Genomic DNA, 23,144 nt, shown 5'->3' with positions numbered 1-23,144 from the left:
ATACTGCTCCCTATATACAGGAATATACTACTATAATACTGCCCCCTATATATGATATAACAGCAGAATAGTGAGTGCAGCTCTGGAGGATGAGACACGATGTAACAGCAAAATAGTGAGTGCAGCTCCGGAGGATGAGACACGATGTAACAGCAGAATAGTGAGTGCAGCTCTGGAGGTGACCAGTCCTATAACCCCTCCCACAGTGTGATGGCTCCGCCCCCCACATATCTGGATCAGGATTATTATTTACAAAACCGCTTTATTCGCTTTTGATCCGAGTTGCAGAATTATTTTCTTTATATAAATCCTTTCCTCTTTGGCGCCCCCGGAGCGGCGCTCTTCTCGCAGGTAACAGGAGTGTCGTGGATTTTCTCCGCTCTTCTATAAATAAAATTGCCATCTTTATTCCCTGTCGGGCTCAGTCGCCATGGTTACGGCGACCTCGGACAGATTCATAAACAAATAATAAAAAACAAGATAACAGCGCCCCCTTGTGTCCGATCAGTAAAGTCCAATGACGCTTCCCGGATGAGGAGGCTCCGCCGTCTGGACGTAAACGGATAAAAGTTCAATGTCTCCAAGCGAACGTAACAGGCTGTACAGTGTAGGTCCTGGTGACTCCGCCCTCTGACAAGCTCCGCCTACACCATGTTGTTACTCTCCCCGGCCTTATCTACGAGCTGAAAGAGAAGAGTAAGGTCATGTGACACGAGCCGCCAATCAACGCCAATCTGCCATCTAATCCCGCCCATCACTGAGGCTCCAGCCACCAGCGGCTACTGCTGCTCAGTGACAGCCGTGGTCAGTGACAGGATGACACGTACACAGCCCCCATGCAGCAGCAATGATAGAGAAGAGGACGTTACTGACCAGCAGGGGGCGCTCCGGGTCACTCTATGTCGGCTTTAAAATGGGGGAGGAAAAAAAAAAAGTTTCTTTGTAATTCTTTTGTGTAGCCACTGAGGGCGCCCTCACAGTCCCCTCCCCCAGCTCATAGGACTTGAAAAACTGCCAGGAGGGGGAGGAGCTCTACTACAGGACACCACCCCCAACCACTGCCAGGAGGGGGAGGAGCTCTACTACAGGACACCACCCCCAACCACTGCCAGGAAGGGGAGGAGCTTTACTACAGGACACCACCCCCAACCACTGCCAGGAAGGGGAGGAGCTTTACTACAGGACACCACCCCCAACCACTGCCAGAAGAGAAAGGAGGTAAACTTCAGGACACTCCCCCAACCACTGCCAGGAGCACTAATACAGGATACCACCCCCAACTATTGCTAGGAGAGAGAGGAGCTTGACTACAGGATGCCTCCCCCAACCGCTGCCAGGAGAGGGAGGATCTACACTACAAGAACACTCCCCCAACCGCTGCCAGGAGAAGGAGGAGCTTGACTACAGGACACTTCCTCAACCGCTGCCAGGAGAGGGAGGAGCTTAACTACAGGACACTCCCCCAACCGCTGCCAGGAGAGGGAGGAGCTAAACGACAAGAACACTCCCCCAACCGCTGCCAGAAGAGGAAGGAGCGCAACTAAAGGACACTCTTCCAACTGTTTTCAGGAGAGGTCGGAGCCCAACTTCAGGAAAAGTCCCAATCAAGGCCAAATGTGAAAGGAAAACTCCTTAAAGTACAACACTCCACCAGTTGCTGCTAGGACTACAGTACAACTCCACCACTCATGAGGGGAGGGAACCCAACTACACAACTCCCTGACTGCTGCCACAAGGGGAGGAGCTTATCTACAGGACTACAGCTATTGCTGCCAGAAGGGGAGGAGCTTACCTACAGGACTACAGCTACTGCTACCAGAAGGGGAGGAGCTTATCTACAGGACTACAGCTACCAGAAGGGGAGGAGCTTATCTACAGGACTACAGCTATTGCTGCCAGAAGGGGAGGAGCTTATCTACAGGACTACAGATACTGCTACCAGAAAAGTGAGGAGCTGGTCTGCAGAAGGGGAGGAGCTTATCTACAGGACTACAGCAACTGCTGCCAGAAGGGGAGGAGCTTATCTACAGGACTACAGCTAGTGCTGCCAGAAGGGGAGGAGCTTATCTACAGGACTACAGCTACTGCTACCAGAAAAGTGAGGAGCTGGTCTGCGGAAGGGGAGGAGCTTATCTACAGGACTACAGCAACTGCTGCCAGAAGGGGAGGAGATTATCTACAGGACTACAGCTAGTGCTGCCAGAAGGGGAGGAGCTTATCTACAGGACTGCAGCTACTGCTACCAGAAGGGGAGGAGATTATCTACAGGACTGCAGCTACTGCTACCAGAAGGGGAGGAGCACCAATATCATCCACTCCTCTTATTACACTCCAGCAGTGATATCAGCCGCTCCTGTTATTACACTCCAGCACTGATATCAGCCGCTCCTGTTATTACACTCCAGCAGTGATATCAGCCGCTCCTGTTATTACACTCCAGAAGTGATATCAGCCGCTCCTGTTATTACACTCCAGCAGTGATATCAGCCGCTCCGGTTATTACACTCCAGCAGTGATATCAGCCGCTCCGGTTATTACACTCCAGCAGTGATATCAGCCGCTCCGGTTATTACACTCCAGCAGTGATATCAGCCGCTCCTGTTATTACACTCCAGCAGTGATATCAGCCGCTCCTGTTATTACACTCCAGCACTGTTATAAGCCTTGGATTGTGGGGTCACCTGCCCTATAATTTACAGATCTCTATCATACGAGTCGTTGTAGGGTGGAGGGATCTGGCGGATCTCACCGAGCTGATCCCGGGTAGATTCAGGATGGATCCCAGGACGGGGACTCTCCGTATGAAGCCGATCACCACCGGGAAGAAGCCCCTGCACGAGAAGAGAAGAGCAGTCAGTTACCAGAACTCTGGGGCCCGTCCCCCAATCCCGGGGGAGATCCCCGACCCCCATCCCGGGGGAGATCCCCGACCCCCCATCCCGGGGAACTCCCCGACCCCCCATCCCGGGGGAGATCCCCAACCCCGCCATCCTGGGGGAACTCCCCGACCCCCCCATCCCGGGGGAGATCCCCGACCCCGCCATCCTGGGGGAACTCCCCGACCCCCATCCCAGGGGAGATCCCTGACCCCGCCATCCTGGGGGAATTCCCCGACCCCCCCATCCTGGGGGAACTCCCCGACCCCCCCATCCCAGGGGAGATCCCCGACCCCGCCATCCTGGGGGAACTCCCCGACCCCCCCATCCCAGGGGAGATCCCCGACCCCCCCATCCTGGGGGAACTCCCCGACCCCCCCATCCCAGGGGAGATCCCCGACCCCCCATCCCGGGGGAACTCCCCGACCCTCCATCCCGGGGGAACTCCCCGACCCCCCATCCCAGGGGCCCCAGTCTCACCTGAAAAGCAGGAAGAAGCCGTAGATCTCCAGGACCATCCCGATGAGGGGCCAGCCCACCAGGACCACAAAGACGCCTCCCAGGAAGAACGCTGTGGCTTTCATCTTATGTTTCTGGAAGAAGAAACGGAACGTCCGCTCCAGCCCGATGACGAAGGCCAAACCGGCCACGAAGAGGACCTGCCGGGGGCGAGACCAACCGCATCACTGTCCACATCCCTCCACTCTTCCTCTACCAGTCTCCTTCCCCCCCCAACCAGTCTCCGCACCCCTCCCCCCAACCAGTCTCCGCACCCCTCCCCCCAACCAGTCTCCGCACCCCTCCCCCCAACCAGTCTCCGCACCCCTCCCCCCAACAAGTCTCCGCACCCCTCCCCCCAACCAGTCTCCGCACCCCTCCCCCCAACAAGTCTCCGCACCCCTCCCCCCCTCAACCAGTCTCCGCACCCCTCCCCCCAACAAGTCTCCGCACCCCTCCCCCCCTCAACCAATCTCCGCACCCCTCCCCCCAACTAGGGCTGGGCGATTAATCGAATTAATTCGATTAATCGTCCAGAACGTTGAAATCGATTTGATTTTTTGTGAAAATCGTAAATTCGATTTTCACAAAAAATCATTTCGGGCTGCGGTGCCGGGGAGGAGCTGAGAGAAGGGGGGTTGCGGTGCAGGCCGGCGGGAGAGCCGTAGAGGGGCGGTGTGGGTGAGCGGGGAGAAGATGCTGGGTGGCCAGGCTGGAGAGGGGCGGTGCAGTGCCGGCGGCCTCCAGCCACTGACAGCGCCGCCGCTGACCTGCGCCCGCCCCTTCCACTGAGCGTCCCACTCCCCTCCCGGCCAGATATGGAGGTCCCGGGTCTGTGGAGGAGGAGGCCGCAGGGACTACAGTAGGTGGTGATCGCGGCGCTGCTCGTCCTGGAGCTATACAGCGGGATCGGGGGGCTCGGTGCAGACCCCCGTTCCCGCTGTATAGCTCCGTGACCCGCAGCTATGCGATCACCACCTACTGTAGTCCCTGCGGCCTCCTCCTCCACAGACCCGGGACCTCCATATCTGGCCGGGAGGGGAGCGTGTGTGTGGAGGTGAGAGGAGGAGGAGATGTATGTGCCCTCCTGCTCCAATCACCTCCAGCTGCACCAGTCACCCCCCAGTCCCCTCAGTGTCCCCCCAATCCCCTCATTGTTCCCTCAGTGTCCCCCCCCCAGTCCCCTTCAGTGTCCCCCCCCAGTCCCCTTCAGTGTCCCCCCCGTCCCCTCATTGTTCCCTCAGTGTCCCCCCCCCCGTCCCCTTCAGTGTGTCAACCCCCAGTCCCCTTCAGTGTCCCCCCCCAGTCCCCTTCAGTGTGTCCCCCCCAGTCCCCTCATTGTTCCCTCAGTGTCCCCCCCAATCCCCTCAGTGTCCCCCCCAGTCCCCTTTAGTGTCCCCCCAGTCCCCTTTAGTGTCCCCCATTGTCCCTCCAGTCCCCTCAGTGTCCCCCCCAGTCCCCTTTAGTGTCCCCCATTGTCCCTCCAGTCCCCCAGTGTCACCCCAGCCCCCTTTAGTGTCACCCCAGTCCCCTTTAGTGTCACCCCAGTCCCCTTTAGTGTCCCCCATTGTCCCTCCAGTCCCCCAGGGTCACCCCAGTCCCCTTTAGTGTCCCCCATTGTCCCTCCAGTCCCCCAGGGTCACCCCAGTCCCCTTTAGTGTCCCCCCAGTCCCCTTAAGTGTCCCCCAGTCCCCTTCAGTTTTACCCCAGTCACCCCTCATCTATACCTGTACTCCTACACCCCTTATCCACTATACCTCCACTCCTACACCCAACGTAGATGGAGGCACAAACATGATTTCCTATACTATATGGGGCCTCTGTTACACTGGAAATCAATACAGTTGTTGTCTAAAATATTAAAATAGTATCTGATGCTGCAGGGAGAAAATGTTCTGTTTATTTAGCAAAAAAGGAAAAAAATCGAGATTTAAATCGAGAATCGTCAAAAATTTTTTAAAAAAATCGAGATTTTATTTTTTGCCCATATCGCCCAGCCCTACCCCCAACCAGTCTCCGCACCCCTCCCCCCAACATTTTCCGCCCCCCTCCCCCCCACCAGTCCCCACTCTTACGTTCCCGATGGCGAGCAGAGCCTTGTCGAAGAACAGCAGCATCCCAAAGAAGAGGAAGAAGACACCAAAGCCAGTCAGGCCCATCCCGATCTCTGCGAGGAGGAGGAAGAAAATTGTAAGAGGTGGAGCCAAGGACGAGTGACGAGCTGATTGGTGTCACCCTTTAAGAGGCGGGGCCAGGAGTGCGATCACTAGTGTCCAGGCATTTGACCTGGAGAAACCAATGAAAATCAGTCTGAAGGCCTCGGATTAGGGGCTGTGCTGCTGTGGGAGGAGGAGACGCTCCAACCTGTCGCCTCTATATGTACTGACCGCGCTCCTCTCCTCTGTGCTGCTGTGGGGAGAGGAGGAGACGCTCACACCTGTCGCAAAGGCACCAGTTTTCACGCTCCCCCAGTGAGGCTCCTCTGACACCACCTGTTTGGGCACCTCTATCTCCCTGTATCCCCCCCCCCACCTCTGTGGGACCCTGTATCCCCCTTCCATGTCCTCCTGTATCCCCCCCCCCTGTGGGGCCCCTCTATAGAGCCCCTGTACCCCCCCCCCTGTATCCTCCTCTATGTCCTCCTGTATCCCCCCTCCCTTGGGCCCCTGTATCCCCCCTGTACACCCCCCCGCGGACCCCTGTATCCCCCTCTATGTCCTCCTATATGCTCCCTCGGGCCCCTGTATCATCCCTCACGGGCCCCTATATCCCTCTCTTCGCCCTCCTGTACCCCCCTCTGTGGGGCCCCTGTATTCCCCTCCATGTCCTCCTGTATCCCCCTCTGTGGGGCCCCTGTATCCCCCTCCATGTCCTCCTGTATCCCCCTCCATGTCCTCCTGTACCCCCCTCTGTGGGGCCCCTGTATCCCCCTCCATGTCCTCCTGTACCCCAATCTGTGGGGTCCCTGAATCCCCCTCTATGGGGCCCCTGTATCCCCCTCCGTGTCCTCCTGTATCCCCCTCTGTGGGGCCCCTGTATCCACCTCTATGTCCTCCTGTATCCCCCTCTGTGGGGCCACTGTATATCCCTCTATGTCCTCCTGTATCCCCCTCTGTGGGGCCCTGTATCCCCCTCTATGTCCTAGTGTATCCCCCTCTGTGGGGCCCTGTATCCCCCTTTGTGGGGCACCTGGATCCCCCTCTATGTCCTCCTGGATCCCTCTCTGAAGAGCCCCTGTATCCCCCTCCGTGTCCCCCTGTATCCCCCTCCGTGTTCCCCTGTACCCCCTCCGTGTCCTCCTGTATCCCCCTCCCTGTCCTCCTGTATCCCCCTGTATCCCCCTCCCTGTCCTCCTGTATCCCCCTCCGTGTTCCCCTGTACCCCCTCCGTGTCCTCCTGTATCCCCCTCCCTGTCCTCCTGTATCCCCCTCCGTGTCCTCCTGTATCCCCCTCCGTGTCCTCCTGTATCCCCCTCCCTGTCCCCCTGTATCCCCCTCCCTGTCCCCCTGTATCCACCTCCCTGTCCCCCTGTATCCCCCTCCCTGTCCCCCTGTATCCCCCTCCCTGTCCCCCTGTATCCCCCTCCCTGTCCCCCTGTATCCCCCTCCCTGTCCCCCTGTATCCCCCTCCCTGTCCCCCTGTATCCCCCTCCGTGTCCCCCTGTATCCCCCTCCGTGTCCCCCTGTATCCCCCTCCGTGTCCTCCTGTATCCCCCTCCCTGTCCTCCTGTATCCCCCTCCCTGTCCCCCTGTATCCCCCTCCCTGTCCTCCTGTATCCCCCTCCCTGTCCCCCTGTATCCCCCTCCCTGTCCCCCTGTATCCCCCTCCCTGTCCCCCTGCATCCCCCTCCCTGTCCTCCTGCATCCCCCTCCCTGTCCTCCTGCATTCCCCTCCGTGTCCTCCTGTATCCCCCTCCCTGTCCCCCTGTATCCCCCTCCCTGTCCCCCTGTATCCCCCTCCCTGTCCCCCAGTATCCCCCTCCCTGTCCTCCTGTATCCCCCTCCCTGTCCTCCTGTATCCCCCTCCGTGTCCTCCTGTATCCCCCTCCCTGTCCCCCTGTATCCCCCTCCCTGTCCCCCTGTATCCCCCTCCGTGTCCTCCTGTATCCCCCTCCGTGTCCCCCTGTATCCCCCTCCGTGTCCTCCTGTATCCCCCTCCATGTTTTCCTGTATCCCCCTCCGTGTCCCCCTGTATCCCCCTCCGTGTCCCCCTGTATCCCCCTCCGTGTCCTCCTGTATCCCCCTCCGTGTCCTCCTGTATCCCCCTCCCTGTTCCCCTGTATCCCCCTCCGTGTCCCCCTGTATCCCCCTCCGTGTCCTCCTGTATCCCCCTCCGTGTCCTCCTGTATCCCCCTCCGTGTCCCCCTGTATCCCCCTCCGTGTTCCCCTGTATCCCCCTCCGTGTCCTCCTGTATCCCCCTCCCTGTCCTCCTGTATCCCCCTCCCTGTCCTCCTGTATCCCCCTCCCTGTCCTCCTGTATCCCCCTCCGTGTCCTCCTGTATCCCCCTCCGTGTCCCCCTCCCTGTCCTCCTGTATCCCCCTCCGTGTCCTCCTGTATCCCCCTCCCTGTCCTCCTGTATCCCCCTCCCTGTCCTCCTGTATCCCCCTCCGTGTCCTCCTGTATCCCCCTCCGTGTCCTCCTGTATCCCCCTCCGTGTCCTCCTGTATCCCCCTCCGTGTCCCCCTGTATCCCCCTCCGTGTCCCCCTGTATCCCCCTCCGTGTCCTCCTGTATCCCCCTCCGTGTCCTCCTGTATCCCCCTCCCTGTCCTCCTGTATCCCCCTCCGTGTCCCCCTGTATCCCCCTCCGTGTCCCCCTCCCTGTCCTCCTGTATCCCCCTCCGTGTCCTCCTGTATCCCCCTCCCTGTCCTCCTGTATCCCCCTCCGTGTCCTCCTGTATCCCCCTCCGTGTCCCCCTGTATCCCCCTCCGTGTCCCCCTGTATCCCCCTCCGTGTCCCCCTGTATCCCCCTCCGTGTCCTCCTGTATCCCCCTCCCTGTCCTCCTGTATCCCCCTCCCTGTCCTCCTGTATCCCCCTCCGTGTCCTCCTGTATCCCCCTCCCTGTCCTCCTGTATCCCCCTCCGTGTCCCCCTGTATCCCCCTCCGTGTCCCCCTCCCTGTCCTCCTGTATCCCCCTCCGTGTCCTCCTGTATCCCCCTCCCTGTCCTCCTGTATCCCCCTCCGTGTCCTCCTGTATCCCCCTCCGTGTCCCCCTGTATCCCCCTCCGTGTCCCCCTGTATCCCCCTCCGTGTCCTCCTGTATCCCCCTCCCTGTCCTCCTGTATCCCCCTCCCTGTCCTCCTGTATCCCCCTCCGTGTCCCCCTGTATCCCCCTCCGTGTCCTCCTGTATCCCCCTCCGTGTCCTCCTGTATCCCCCTCCGTGTCCTCCTGTATCCCTCTCCCTGTCCTCCTGTATCCCCCTCCGTGTCCCCCTGTATCCCCCTCCGTGTCCCCCTCCCTGTCCTCCTGTATCCCCCTCCGTGTCCTCCTGTATCCCCCTCCCTGTCCTCCTGTATCCCCCTCCGTGTCCCCCTGTATCCCCCTCCGTGTCCCCCTGTATCCCCCTCCGTGTCCCCCTGTATCCCCCTCCGTGTCCCCCTGTATCCCCCTCCGTGTCCTCCTGTATCCCCCTCCGTGTCCCCCTGTATCCCCCTCCGTGTCCCCCTGTATCCCCCTCCGTGTCCCCCTGTATCCCCCTCCGTGTCCTCCTGTATCCCCCTCCGTGTCCCCCTGTATCCCCCTCCGTGTCCCCCTCCCTGTCCTCCTGTATCCCCCTCCGTGTCCCCCTGTATCCCCCTCCATGTCCCCCTCCCTGTCCCCCTGTATCCCCCTCCGTGTCCCCCTGTATCCCCCTCCGTGTCCCCCTGTATCCCCCTCCGTGTCCTCCTGTATCCCCCTCCCTGTCCTCCTGTATCCCCCTCCGTGTCCCCCTGTATCCCCCTCCCTGTCCTCCTGTATCCCCCTCCCTGTCCTCCTGTATCCCCCTCCGTGTCCCCCTGTATCCCCCTCCATGTCCCCCTCCATGTCCTCCTGTATCCCCCTCCGTGTCCCCCTGTATCCCCCTCCCTGTCCCCCTGTATCCCCCTCCGTGTCCTCCTGTATCCCCCTCCGTGTCCTCCTGTATCCCCCTCCATGTCCCCCTGTATCCCCCTCCGTGTTCCCCTGTATCCCCCTCCGTGTTCCCCTGTATCCCCTCCGTGTCCTCCTGTATCCCCCTCCCTGTCCCCCTGTATCCCCCTCCGTGTCCTCCTGTATCCCCCTCCGTGTCCTCCTGTATCCCCCTCCATGTCCCCCTGTATCCCCCTCCGTGTTCCCCTGTATCCCCCTCCGTGTTCCCCTGTATCCCCCTCCGTGTCCCCCTGTATCCCCCTCTATGTTCCCCTGTATCCCCCTCCGTGTCCCCCTGTATCCCCCTCCGTGTCCCCCTGTATCCCCCTCTATGTTCCCCTGTATCCCCCTCTGAAGGGCCCCCACTTTTGCAGCATTAGGTGTCACTTTACGGCAGTGACCGCCCCACCTGTGGTAGCACTACACCTCCCAGCATGCCCTGGGCTCTTACTCTGGGTGTCGGTGAGGGAGATCATGGCGGCGGCGGCGGCGGCTCCGGGCGGTCACTGACGATCTGCGGCTCCGGCACAACCGGCGGACAACGGCCACGTCTTCCGGAAACACGCAGCCCAGCGCCGCACCAGCAGCCAATCACCGCGCCTCATCACACGCCCCGCCTACCGGAGGGAGGAGAGATGCTGTCACAGGACCAATTAGCGCTGTCAGGCTGACCAATCAGGAGCCGCGGTTCTGGTGACGCGTAATCTAGGCGCGCTCTGTGATTGGCCAGTGCGGGGTGAGATGCCGGCTGTATGTGAGTGCGGGCTCCGGGGATCCCGGTACAGAGCGGGAGGGGCTGAGAGTGACCCCGTTATCCCGCCCGCCTGCTGAGGACACTATACGGGGTGACTGACTCCATCCTTTATATCATATGGAGTTCCCCTTTAAGTGGTTTATTATAGTGTGCACGTGATGTAACCAGCAGGGGGCGTCTCCCATTGGATGATCTCTCTGGGTATAGGAAAGTGGGGTGACCCCAGTGTGACCCCTACCCGTGTTCTAATAAAAGGGGATGATCACCCCGCTGACCTCTCCTCTGCTTTCTTTTCAGTGACTGATATAGCAGAACATGGCGGACGGCGACCTCCCAGGTATGTGCGGAGTGCGGAGTTATCTATGGTGGGAGAGCAGGCGGCGGTCACGTGACTGAGAGTGGGGACAGGGGGGTTGTCACATGACAGAGAGGGAGGACAGGGGGATGTCACGTGACGGAGAGGGGGGACGGGGGGATGTCACGTGACGGAGAGGGGGGACGGGGGGATGTCACGTGACGGAGAGGGGGGACGGGGGGATGTCACGTGACGGAGAGGGGGGACGGGGGGATGTCACGTGACGGAGAGGGGGGACGGGGGGATGTCACGTGACGGAGAGGGGGGACGGGGGGATGTCACGTGACGGAGAGGGGGGACGGGGGGATGTCACGTGACGGAGAGGGGGGACGGGGGGATGTCACGTGACGGAGAGGGGGGACGGGGGGATGTCACGTGACGGAGAGGGGGGACGGGGGGATGTCACGTGACGGAGAGGGGGGACGGGGGGATGTCACGTGACGGAGAGGGGGGACGGGGGGATGTCACGTGACGGAGAGGGGGGACGGGGGGATGTCACGTGACGGAGAGGGGGGACGGGGGGATGTCACGTGACAGAGAGGGGGGACGGGGGGATGTCACGTGACAGAGAGGGGGGACGGGGGGATGTCAGGTGACGGAGAGGGGGACGGGGGGATGTCAGGTGACGGAGAGGGGGGACGGGGGAATGTCAGGTGACGGAGAGGGGGGACGGGGGGATGTCAGGTGACGGAGAGGGGGGACGGGGGGATGTCACGTGACGGAGAGGGGGGACGGGGGGATGTCACGTGACGGAGAGGGGGGTACAGGGGGGGATGTAACGTGACTGAGAGGGGGGACGGGGGGGGGGGGTTGTCACATGACGGAGTGGGGTACCAGGGGGGGATGTCACATGACGGAGAGGGGGGATGTCACATGACGGAGAGGGGGACAGGGGGATGTCACGTGAATGAAAGGGGGGACAGGGGAGATGTCACATGATGGAGAGGGGGGACAGGTGGGTTGTCACGTGACTGAGAGGGGGGACAGGGGGGATGTCACATGACTGAGGGGGGACGGGGGGGATGTCCCATGACGGAGAGGGGGGACAGGGGGGATGTCACGTGATGGAGAGGGGGGACGGGGGATGTCACGTGACGGAGAGGGTGGACAGGGAGATGTCACATGACGGAGAGGGAGGACAGGGGGGATGTCACATGACGGAGAGGGAGGACAGGGGGGGTGTCACATGACGGAGAGGAGAACAGGGGGGGTGTCACATGACAGAGAGGGGGGATAGGGGGGTGTCACATGACTGAGAGGGGGGACAGGGGGGATGTCATATGAAGGAGAGGGGGGACAGAGGGGATGTTACATGACAGAGAGGGGGACAGGGGGGATGTCACCTGACTGAGAGGGAGGATGTCACGTGACTGAGAGGGAGGACAGGGGGGATGTCACATGACAGAGAGGGGGACAGGGGGGATGTCACGTGACGGAGAGAGGGGACAGGGGGGTGTCACATGACTGAGAGGGAGTGGTCACTCTTGTTGTCTCTGCTTGTTCCCGCCCACAGCCCTGGTGGACGAGCTGGAACATGTGACCACCGAGCTGCAGGCCATAGAGGTCCAGATCCAGGAGCTGCTGGAGAGACAACAGGAGCTGATCCAGAGCAAGCGGGCGCTGAAGACCAAGATCCAGAGGCTGTCCGAGGGGGCCGGGACCAGTGCTGACACAGAGGCCTCCTCCGAGGACTGGAAACGTCAAGGTGCCTCATACTCCTCCTCCTCCACACCACAGGGGGCGGCGACTCCTCCTCCTCCACACCACAGGGGGCGACGTCTCCTCCTCCTCCACACCGCAGGGGGCGACGTCTCCTCCTCCTCCACACCACAGGGGGCGGCAACTCCTCCTCCTCCACACCACAGGGGGGCGGCGACTCCTCCTCCTCCACACCACAGGGGGGCGGCGACTCCTCCTCCTCCACACCACAGGGGGGCGACGTCTCCTCCTCCTCCACACCACAGGGGGCGGCGACTCCTCCTCCTCCACACCACAGGGGGCGGCGACTCCTCCTCCTCCACACCACAGGGGGCGACATCTCCTCCTCCTCCACACCACAGGGGGCGACATCTCCTCCTCCTCCACACAACAGGGGGCGACGTCTCCTCCTCCTCCACACCACAGGGGGCGACGTCTCCTCCTCCTCCACACCGCAGGGGGCGACGTCTCCTCCTCCTCCACACCGCAGGGGGCGACATCTCCTCCTCCTCCACACCGCAGGGGGCGACGTCTCCTCCTCCTCCACACCGCAGGGGGCGACGTCTCCTCCTCCTCCACACCGCAGGGGGCGACGTCTCCTCCTCCTCCACACCGCAGGGGGCGACGTCTCCTCCTCCTCCACACCGCAGGGGGCGACGTCTCCTCCTCCTCCACACCGCAGGGGGCGACGTCTCCTCCTCCTCCACACCGCAGGGGGCGACGTCTCCTCCTCCTCCACACCGCAGGGGGCGACGTCTCCTCCTCCTCCACACCGCAGGGGGCGACGTCTCCTCCTCCTCCACACCGCAGGGGGCGACGTCTCCTCCTCCTCCACACCGCAGGGGGCGACGTCTCCTCCTCCTCCACACCGCAGGGGGCGACGTCTCCTCCTCCTCCACACCGCAGGGGGCGACGTCTCCTCCTCCTCCACACCGCAGGGGGCGACGTCTCCTCCTCCTCCACACCGCAGGGGGCGACGTCTCCTCCTCCTCCACACCGCAGGGGGCGACGTCTCCTCCTCCTCCACACCGCAGGGGGCGACGTCTCCTCCTCCTCCACACCGCAGGGGGCGACGTCTCCTCCTCCTCCACACCGCAGGGGGCCACGTCTCCTCCTCCTCCACACCGCAGGGGGCCACGTCTCCTCCTCCTCCACACCGCAGGGGGCCACGTCTCCTCCTCCTCCACACCGCAGGGGGCCACGTCTCCTCCTCCTCCACACCGCAGGGGGCCACGTCTCCTCCTCCTCCACACCGCAGGGGGGTACTATAGGGTACTGCAGGGTACTATAGGGCAGTGATTTTCAACCTTTTTTGAGCCGCGGCACACTTTTTATACTTAAAAAATCCCGGGGCACACCACCAACCAAAATGGCACTAAAACAGGACATATTATATATATAGTTCACTCTTGTGGGTTTTTAATCAGCTTCTTATCACCACAAGAGCTGCTTTTTAAAAACATCAAGTGAAATCTGCCTGGCAGACGTCCTTTCAATAAATTATTTATTATAGAAAAGGATAACCCCCTCATATATACAGTCCCATGTATTCCCATATATCTATCTATCTATATATCATAAAAATCAAAGTCTGTCTGTCTGTCCTTCTGTCTGTCTGTCCTTCTGTCTGTCTGTCCTTCTGTCTGTCTGTCTGTCTGTCTGTCCTTCTGTCTGTCTGTCTGTCCTCTATAGACTTACAAACACCTGAACCGTTTGACCCCAAATTTGGCCCACAGATACATTCGGTGCCCGGGAAGGTTATTGCGAAGGTCCCGTCCCCGCCAGATGTACAGGAGGGGAGGGGGAGGGGGAGGGGAAAGAGAGGCGCCCCATAGAGATGAATGGGAAAATCTCCTCACTGCACACACAGGTGATATAATTAGCTGCAGCAGACACGGCAGTTGGAGCCTTAGCAACCAATAGGATTACTGCTTTCATTTTCACAGGGAGCAATGGTTGCTAGGGAAGCTGCCTCACAACATCCACAGTAATAACTGGTAGACCCCCTACTCCATCTATACAGTACAGGTATACAGGACCCCCTACTCCATCTATACAGTACATGTATATACAGGACCCCCTACTCCATCTATACAGTACAGGTATACAGACCTGACCAATACCGCCATACTGTGACTGGATAACACTGCCACACCAGACCTGACCAATACCGCCATACTGTGACTGGATAACACTGTCATACCAGACCTGACCAATACCGCCATACTGTGACTGGATAACACTGTCATATAAGACCTGACCAATACCGCCATGCTGTGACTGGATAACACTGCCATACCAGACCTGACCAATACCGCCATACTGTGCTGGATAACACTGCCATACCAGACCTGACCAATACCGGCAAACTGTGACTGGGTAACACCGCCACACCAGTCCTGACCAATACCACCATACTGTGACTGGATAACACCATCATATCAGACCTGACCGATACTGCCATACTGTGACTGGATAACACTGCTATACCAGACCTGACCAATACCACCATACCGTGACTGGATAACACCGCCTCACCAGACCTGACCAATACCGCCATACTGTGACTGGATAACACCCCCATACCAGACATGACCAATACCGACACTCTGTGACTGAATAACACTGCCATACGGGTAAATACAACCCTGCAGGTATACAGGACACTACAGGTATACAGGACCCCAAAACTATACACTACAAGTGCACGGGACCTCCACAAAACTATATACTACAGGTATACAGGACCTCCATCAACTATATACTTCAGGTATACAGGACCTCCACCAACTATATACTACAGGTATACAGGACCTCCCTCAACTATACACTATAGGTATACAGCCCCCCCAACTATGCACTACAGATATGCGAGACCCCTAAAAACTATACATTGTTGGTATACAGAACCCCTCCAACTATGCACTACAGGTATACACTAATTCCACTGATTAACTCAGATGAAACAATACCTTTAGCTTGGCCTCCTGGGCACCTTAGAACAAATCTAATTAACACACTGACACTTTATACCCGGGCAGCACCGGGTACATTTTCTAGTATATATATATACTAGAAAATGTACCCGACGCTGCCCGGGTATAAAGTGTCAGTGTGTTAATTAGATTTGTTCTAAGGTGCCCAGGAGGCCAAGCTAAAGGTATTGTTTCATCTGAGTTAATCAGTGGAATTAGTGTATACCTGTAGTGCATAGTTGGAGGGGTTCTGTATACCCACAATGTATAGTTTTTAGGGGTCTCGCATATCTGTAGTGCATAGTTGGGGGGGCTGTATACCTATAGTGTATAGTTGAGGGAGGTCCTGTATATCTGCAGTGTACAGTTGGTGAAGGTCCTGTATACCTATACTGTATAGTTCGGGGGTCCTGTATACCTGTAGTATATAGTTGGTGCTGTATACCTGTAATGTATAGTTGGTGGAGGTCTTGTATACCTGTAGTTTATAGTTTGAGGGTCCTGGATACCTGTAGTGTATAATTGGTGGAGGTCTTGTATACCTGTAGTATATAGTTCGGGGGACCTGTATACCTGTAGTAAATAGTTTGAGGGTCCTGTATAACTATAGTATAGAGTTGGTGGAGGTCCTGTATACCTGTAGTGTCCTGTATACCTGCAGGGTTGTATTTACCCGTATGGCAGTGTTATTCAGTCACAGTATGGCGGTATTGGTCAGGTCTGGTATAGCGGTGTTATCCAGTCACAGTATGGCGGTATTGGTCAGGTCTGGTATGGCAGTGTTATCCAGTCACAGTATGGCGGTATTGGTCAGGTCTGGTGTAGCAGTGTTACCCAGTCACAGTTTGGTATATCTGTTGTGCCCTGTATATACATGTACTGTATGGATGGAGTAGGGGGTCCTGTATATACATGTACTGTATAGATTGAGTAGGGGGTCCTGTATATACATGTTCTGTATAGATGGAGTAGGGGGCCCTGTATATACATGTACTGTATAGATGGAGTAGGGGGCCCTGTATATACATGTACTGTGTAGATGGAGTAGGGGGTCCTGTATATACATGTACTGTATAGATGGAGTAGGGGGTCCTGTATACATGTACTGTATAGATGGAGTAGGGGGTCCTGTATATACATGTACTGTATAGATGGAGTAGGGGGCCCTGTATATACATGTACTGTATAGATGGAGTAGGGGGTCCTGTATATACATGTACTGTATAGATGGAGTAGGGGGCCCTGTATATACATGTACTGTATAGATGGAGTAGGGGGTCCTGTATATACATGTACTGTATAGATGGAGTAGGGGGTCCTGTATATACATGTTCTGTATAGATGGAGTAGGGGGTCCTGTATACATGTACTGTATAGATGGAGTAGGGGGTCCTGTATATACATGTACTGTATAGATGGAGTAGGGGGTCCTGTATATACATGTACTGTATAGATGGAGTAGGGGGCCCTGTATACATGCACTGTATAGATGGAGTAGGGGGTCCTGTATATACATGTACTGTATAGATGGAGTAGGGGGCCCTGTATATACATGTACTGTATAGATGGAGTAGGGGTACTGTATAGATGGAGTAGGGGGTCCTGTATATACATGTACTGTATAGATGGAGTAGGGGGTCCTGTATATACATGTTCTGTATAGATGGAGTAGGGGGTCCTGTATACATGTACTGTATAGATGGAGTAGGGGGTCCTGTATATACATGTACTGTATAGATGGAGTAGGGGGCCCTGTATACATGCACTGTATAGATGGAGTAGGGGGTCCTGTATATACATGTACTGTATAGATGGAGTAGGGGTACTGTATAGATGGAGTAGGGGGTCCTGTATATACATGTACTGTATAGATGGAGTAGGGGGTCCTGTATATACATGTACTGTATAGATGGAGTAGGGGGTCCTGTATATACATGTACTGTATAGATGGAGTAGGGGGTCCTGTATATACATGTACTGTATAGATTGAGTAGGGGGTCCTGTATATACATGTACTGTATAGATGGAGTAGGGGGTCCTGTATACATGTACTGTATAGATGGAGTAGGGGGTCCTGTATACATGTACTGTATAGATGGAGTAGGGGGTCCTGTATACATGTACTGTATAGATGGAGTAGGGGGTCCTGTATACATGTACTGTATAGATGGAGTAGGGGGTCCTGTATACATGTACTGTATAGATGGAGTAGGGGGTCCTGTATACATGTACTGTATAGATGGAGTAGGGGGTCCTGTATATACATGTACTGTATAGATGGAGTAGGGGGTCCTGTATATACATGTACTGTATAGATGGAGTAGGGGGTCCTGTATACCTGTACTGTATAGATGGAGTAGGGGGTCCTGTATATACATGTACTGTATAGATGGAGTAGGGGGTCCTGTATATACATGTACTGTATAGATGGAGTAGGGGGTCCTGTATACCTGTACTGTATAGATGGAGTAGGGGATCTACCAGTTATTACTGTGGATGTTGTGAGGCAGCTTTCCTAGCAACCATTGCTCCCTGTGAAAATGAGAGCAGTAATCCTATTGGTTGCTAAGGCTCCAACTGCCGTGTCTGCTGCAGCTAATTATATCACCTGTGTGTGCAGTGAGGAGATTTTCCCATTCATCTCTATGGGGCGCCTCTCTTTCCCCTCCCCCTCCCCTCCTGTACATCTGGCGGGGACGGGACCTTCGCTATAACCTTCCCGGACACCCAATGTATCTGTGCGCCAAATTTGGGGTCAAACGGTTCAGGCGTTTGGAAGTCTATAGAGGACAGACAGACAGACAGACAGACAGACAGACAGACAGACAGACTTTGATTTTTATGATATATAATATACATACACAGTCCCATGTAAACTCATACATACAGTCCCACGTATATGAGCACATAATTATCAGCACCATATACTGTGGTGATGTGCACTGTATAGCGCCACAGTATATGGTGCTGATAATTATGTGGCTCATATACTGCAATATAAAGGGGTACAATGAGAAGTACTATGGCCATGAGGCCAGAGTACAAGTGCCCCCTGCTTTGCCCTCCTACAGTAATAATGCCCCCTGCAGTATGCCCCCATATAATAATAATGCCCCCTGCAGTATGCCCCCATATAATAATAATAATGCCACCTGCAGTATGCTACCATATAATAATGCCCCCTGCAGTATGCCCCCATATAATAATAATGCCCCCTGCAGTATGCCCCCATATAATAATAATGCCCCCTGCAGTATGCCCCATATAATAATAATGCCCCCTGCAGTATGCCCCCATATAATAATAATGCCCCCTGCAGTATGCCCCCATATAATAATAATGCCCCCTTCAGTATGCCCCCATATAATAATAATGCCCCCTGCAGTATGCCCCCATATAATAATAATAATGCCCCCTGCAGTATGCCCCCATATAATAATAATGCCCCCTGCAGTATGCCCCCATATAATAATAATGCCCCCTGCAGTATGCCCCCATGTAATAATAATGCCCCCTGCAGTATGCCCCCATATAATAATAATGCCCCCTGCAGTATGCCCCCATATAATAATAATGCCCCCTGCAGTATGCCCCCATATAATAATAATGCCCCCTGCAGTATGCCCCCATATAATAATAATAATGCCCCCTGCAATATGCCCCCATATAATAATAATGCCCCCTGCAGTATGCCCCCATATAATAATAATAATGCCCCCTGCAGTATGCCCCCATATAATAATAATAATGCCCCCTGCAGTATGCCCCCATATAATAATAATGCCCCCCTGCAGTATGCCCCATATAATAATAATGCCCCCTGCAGTATGCCCCCATATAATAATAATAATGCCCCCTGCAGTATGCCCCCATATAATAATAATAATGCCCCCTGCAGTATGCCCCCATATAATAATAATAATAATAATGCCCCCTGCAGTATGCCCCCATATAATAATAATAATGCCCCCTGCAGTATGCCCCCATATAATAATAATAATGCCCCCTGCAGTATGCCCCCATATAATAATAATAATGCCCCCTGCAGTATGCCCCCATATAATAATAATGCCCCCTGCAGTATGCCCCCATATAATAATAATGCCCCCTGCAGTATGCCCCCATATAATAATAATGCCCCCTGCAGTATGCCCCCATATAATAATAATGCCCCCTGCAGTATGCCCCCATATAATAATAATGCCCCCTGCAGTATGCCCCCATATAATAATAATGCCCCCTGCAGTATGCCCCCATATAATAATAATGCCCCCTGCAGTATGCCCCATATAATATTAATAATGCCCCCTGCAGTATGCCCCCATATAATAATAATGCCCCCTGCAGTATGCCCCCATATAATAATAATGCCCCCTGCAGTATGCCCCCATATAATAATAATGCCCCCTGCAGTATGCCCCCATATAATAATAATGCCCCCCTGCAGTATGCCCCCATATAATAATAATGCCCCCTGCAGTATGCCCCCATATAATAATAATGCCCCCTGCAGTATGCCCCCATATAATAATAATGCCCCCTGCAGTATGCCCCCATATAATAATAATGCCCCCCTGCAGTATGCCCCATATAATAATAATGCCCCCTGCAGTATGCCCCCATATAATAATGCCCCCTGCAGTATGCACCCATATAATAATAATGCCCCCTGCAGTATGCCCCCATATAATAATAATAATAATGCCCCCTGCAGTATGCCCCCATATAATAATAATAATGCCCCCTGCAGTATGCCCCTATATAATAATAATAATGCCCCCTGCAGTATGCCCCCATATAATAATAATGCCCCCTGCAGTATGCCCCCATATAATAATAATAATGCCCCCTGCAGTATGCCCCCATATAATAATAATGCCCCCTGCAGTATGTCCCCATATAATAATAATAATAATGCCCCCTGCAGTATGCCCCCATATAATAATAATAATGCCCCCTGCAGTATGCCCCCATATAATAATAATGCCCCCCTGCAGTATGCCCCCATATAATAATAATAATGCCCCCTGCAGTATGCCCCCATATAATAATAATAATGCCCCCTGCAGTATGCCCCCATATAATAATAATAATGCCCCCTGCAGTATGCCCCCATATAATAATAATAATGCCCCCTGCAGTATGCCCCCATATAATAATAATAATGCCCCCTGCAGTATGCCCCCATATAATAATAATAATGCCCCCTGCAGTATGCCCCCATATAATAATAATAATGCCCCCTGCAGTATGCCCCCATATAATAATAATAATGCCCCCTGCAGTATGCCCCCATATAATAATAATGCCCCCTGCAGTATGTCCCCATATAATAATAATGCCCCCTGCAGTATGCCCCCATATAATAATAATGCCCCCTGCAGTATGCCCCCATATAATAATAATGCCCCCTGCAGTATGCCCCCATATAATAATAATGCCCCCTGCAGTATGCCCCCATATAATAATAATGCCCCCTGCAGTATGCCCCCATATAATAATAATGCCCCCTGCAGTATGCCCCCATATAATAATAATAATGCCCCCTGCAGTATGCCCCCATATAATAATAATAATGCCCCCTGCAGTATACCAATATGCACCAATAGTTTTTTAAAAAAACAAAAAGCATCATACTCACCTAATCGGCGCTGTGTGGCTGCAGGCAGCAGCTCTCCCTCCTCTTTAGGCTCCATCCTGTGAGCCGCGGGGACTGAACCTCCGGCAGACGTGTTGACGTCACATGATCACGCCTGCCGGAGAGGTCACGTCCCGGCGTCCCATAGGCTGCTGGCATGAAGTGCTGCGGCCTATGGGAGTGAATGTCAGAGCAGGACGCTGACTACTCAAACCGATCGGTATATCCCTAGAAGCTGCGCGGCCGCAGCTTCTAGGAATATTTAAAGGGACAGTGTCGCATTTCCCACCGGGATCCCGCGGCACCCCTGGCGGGTTCTCACGGCACACCAGTGTGCCGCGGCACCCCGGTTGGGAAAGGCTACTATAGGGTACTATAGGGTACTACAGGGTACTGCAGGATACTATAGGGTACTATAGAGTACTGCAGGATACTGCAGGGTACTACAGGGTACTGCAGGGTACTACGGGGTACTGCAAGATACTACAGGGTACTACAGGGTACTATAGGGTACTGCAGGGTACTATAGGGTACTGCAGGGTATTATAGGGTACTGCAGGGTACTACGGGGTACTACAGTGTACTATAGAGTACTGCAGGGTACTACGGGGTACTACAGGGTACTATAGGGTACTGCAGGGTACTATAGGGTACTGCAGGGTACAACAGGGTACTGCAGGGTACTACAGGGTACTATAGAGTACTGCAGGGTACTACAGGGTACTACAGGGTACTACAGGGTACTACAGGGTACTACGGGGTACTACGGGGTATTGCAGGGTACTGCAGGGTACTACAGGGTACTATAGGGTACTACAGGGTACTATAGAGTACTGCAGGGTACTACAGGGTACTACAGGGTACTACGGGGTACTACGGGGTATTGCAGGGTACTGCAGGGTACTACAGGGTACTATAGGGTACTACAGGGTACTATAGGGTACTGCAGGGTACTATAGGGTACTATGGGGTACTACGGGGTACTGCAGGGTACTACAGGGTACTGCAGGGTACTACAGGGTACTGCAGGGTACTATAGGGTACTATAGGGTACTACAGGGTACTACAGGGTACTGCAGGATACTATAGGGTACTATAGGTTACTACAGGGTACTATAGAGTACTACGGGGTACTGCAAGATACTACAGGGTACTACAGGGTACTATAGGGTACTGCAGGGTACTATAGGGTACTGCAGGGTACTATAGGGTACTGCAGGGTACTATAGGGTACTACAGTTTACTGCAGGGTACTATAGGGTACTGCAGGGTACTACGGGGTACTACAGTGTACTATAGAGTACTGCAGGGTACTACGGGGTACTACAGGGTACTATAGGGTACTGCGGGGTACTACAGGGTACTATAGGGTACTGCAGGGTACTATAGGGTACAACAGGGTACTATAGGGTACTATAGGTTACTGCAGGGTACTATAGGTTACTGCAGGATACTATAGGTTACTACAGGGTACTTTAGGTTACTGCAGGGTGCTATAGGTTACTACAGGGTACTATAGGGTACTACAGGGTACTATAGGGTACTGCAGGGTACTATAGGTTACTGCAGGGTACTATAGGGTACTACAGGTTACTGCAGGGTACTATAGGGTACTGCAGGGTACTACGGGGTACTATAGGGTACTATAGGGTACTGCAGGGTACTACAGGGTACTACAGGGTACTATAGGGTACTGCAGGGTACTATAGGGTACTGCAGGGTACTACGGGGTACTTCAGGGTACTGCAGGGTACTATAGGGTACTACAGGGTACTACGGGGTACTATAGGGTACTGCAGGGTGCTATAGGTTACTACAGGGTACTGCAGGGTACTATAGGGTACTGCAGGGTACTATAGGGTACTGCAGGGTACTATAGGGTACTACAGGGTACTATAGGGTACTGCAGGGTACTATAGGGTACTGCAGGGTACTATAGGGTACTACAGGTTACTGAAGGGTACTTTAGGTTACTACAGGGTACTATAGGTTACTGCAGGGTACTATAGGTTACTGCAGGGTACTATAGGTTACTACAGGGTACTATAGGTTACTGCAGGATACTATAGGTTACTGCAGGGTACTATAGGGTACTGCAGGTTACTGAAGGGTACTTTAGGTTACTACAGGGTACTATAGGTTACTGCAGGGTACTATAGGTTACTGCAGGGTACTATAGGTTACTACAGGGTACTATAGGGTACTGCAGGTTACTATAGGGTACTGCAGGTTACTGAAGG

The 23,144-nt window shown here is 55.1% G+C and overlaps 2 protein-coding genes across 2 annotated transcripts in view; one reads left to right on the top strand and one right to left on the bottom strand.

Annotated features, from left to right (window-relative positions):
* Positions 1–242: 242 nt before the first annotated feature.
* Positions 243–10,062, bottom strand: GOLT1B (golgi transport 1B). Its single transcript, XM_069951241.1, has 5 exons — positions 9,936–10,062; positions 5,450–5,541; positions 3,357–3,535; positions 2,750–2,831; positions 243–683 (listed from the first exon to the last, which is right to left on the bottom strand). Exons 1-5 carry the CDS (start codon positions 9,958–9,960, stop codon positions 645–647), a joined length of 417 nt encoding a protein of 138 aa, XP_069807342.1. The 5' UTR covers positions 9,961–10,062; the 3' UTR covers positions 243–644.
* A 472-nt stretch (positions 10,063–10,534) lies between these two features.
* The window catches only part of RECQL (RecQ like helicase), a 42,171-nt gene continuing 29,561 nt past the window's right edge, over positions 10,535–23,144 (top strand). Inside the window, exons 1-2 of the mRNA XM_069951230.1 lie at positions 10,535–10,575; positions 12,107–12,298. Coding sequence (XP_069807331.1) covers positions 10,554–10,575; positions 12,107–12,298 — 214 coding nt within the window. The 5' untranslated portion in view covers positions 10,535–10,553. The remainder of the gene's footprint in view (positions 10,576–12,106; positions 12,299–23,144) is intronic.

Source organism: Dendropsophus ebraccatus, chromosome 1, assembly GCF_027789765.1.
Source record: "Dendropsophus ebraccatus isolate aDenEbr1 chromosome 1, aDenEbr1.pat, whole genome shotgun sequence".
NCBI lineage: Eukaryota > Metazoa > Chordata > Amphibia > Anura > Hylidae > Dendropsophus > Dendropsophus ebraccatus.
The sequence above is the reverse complement of the archived record's forward strand: the minus strand, read 5'-3'. Positions and strand labels throughout refer to the sequence as shown.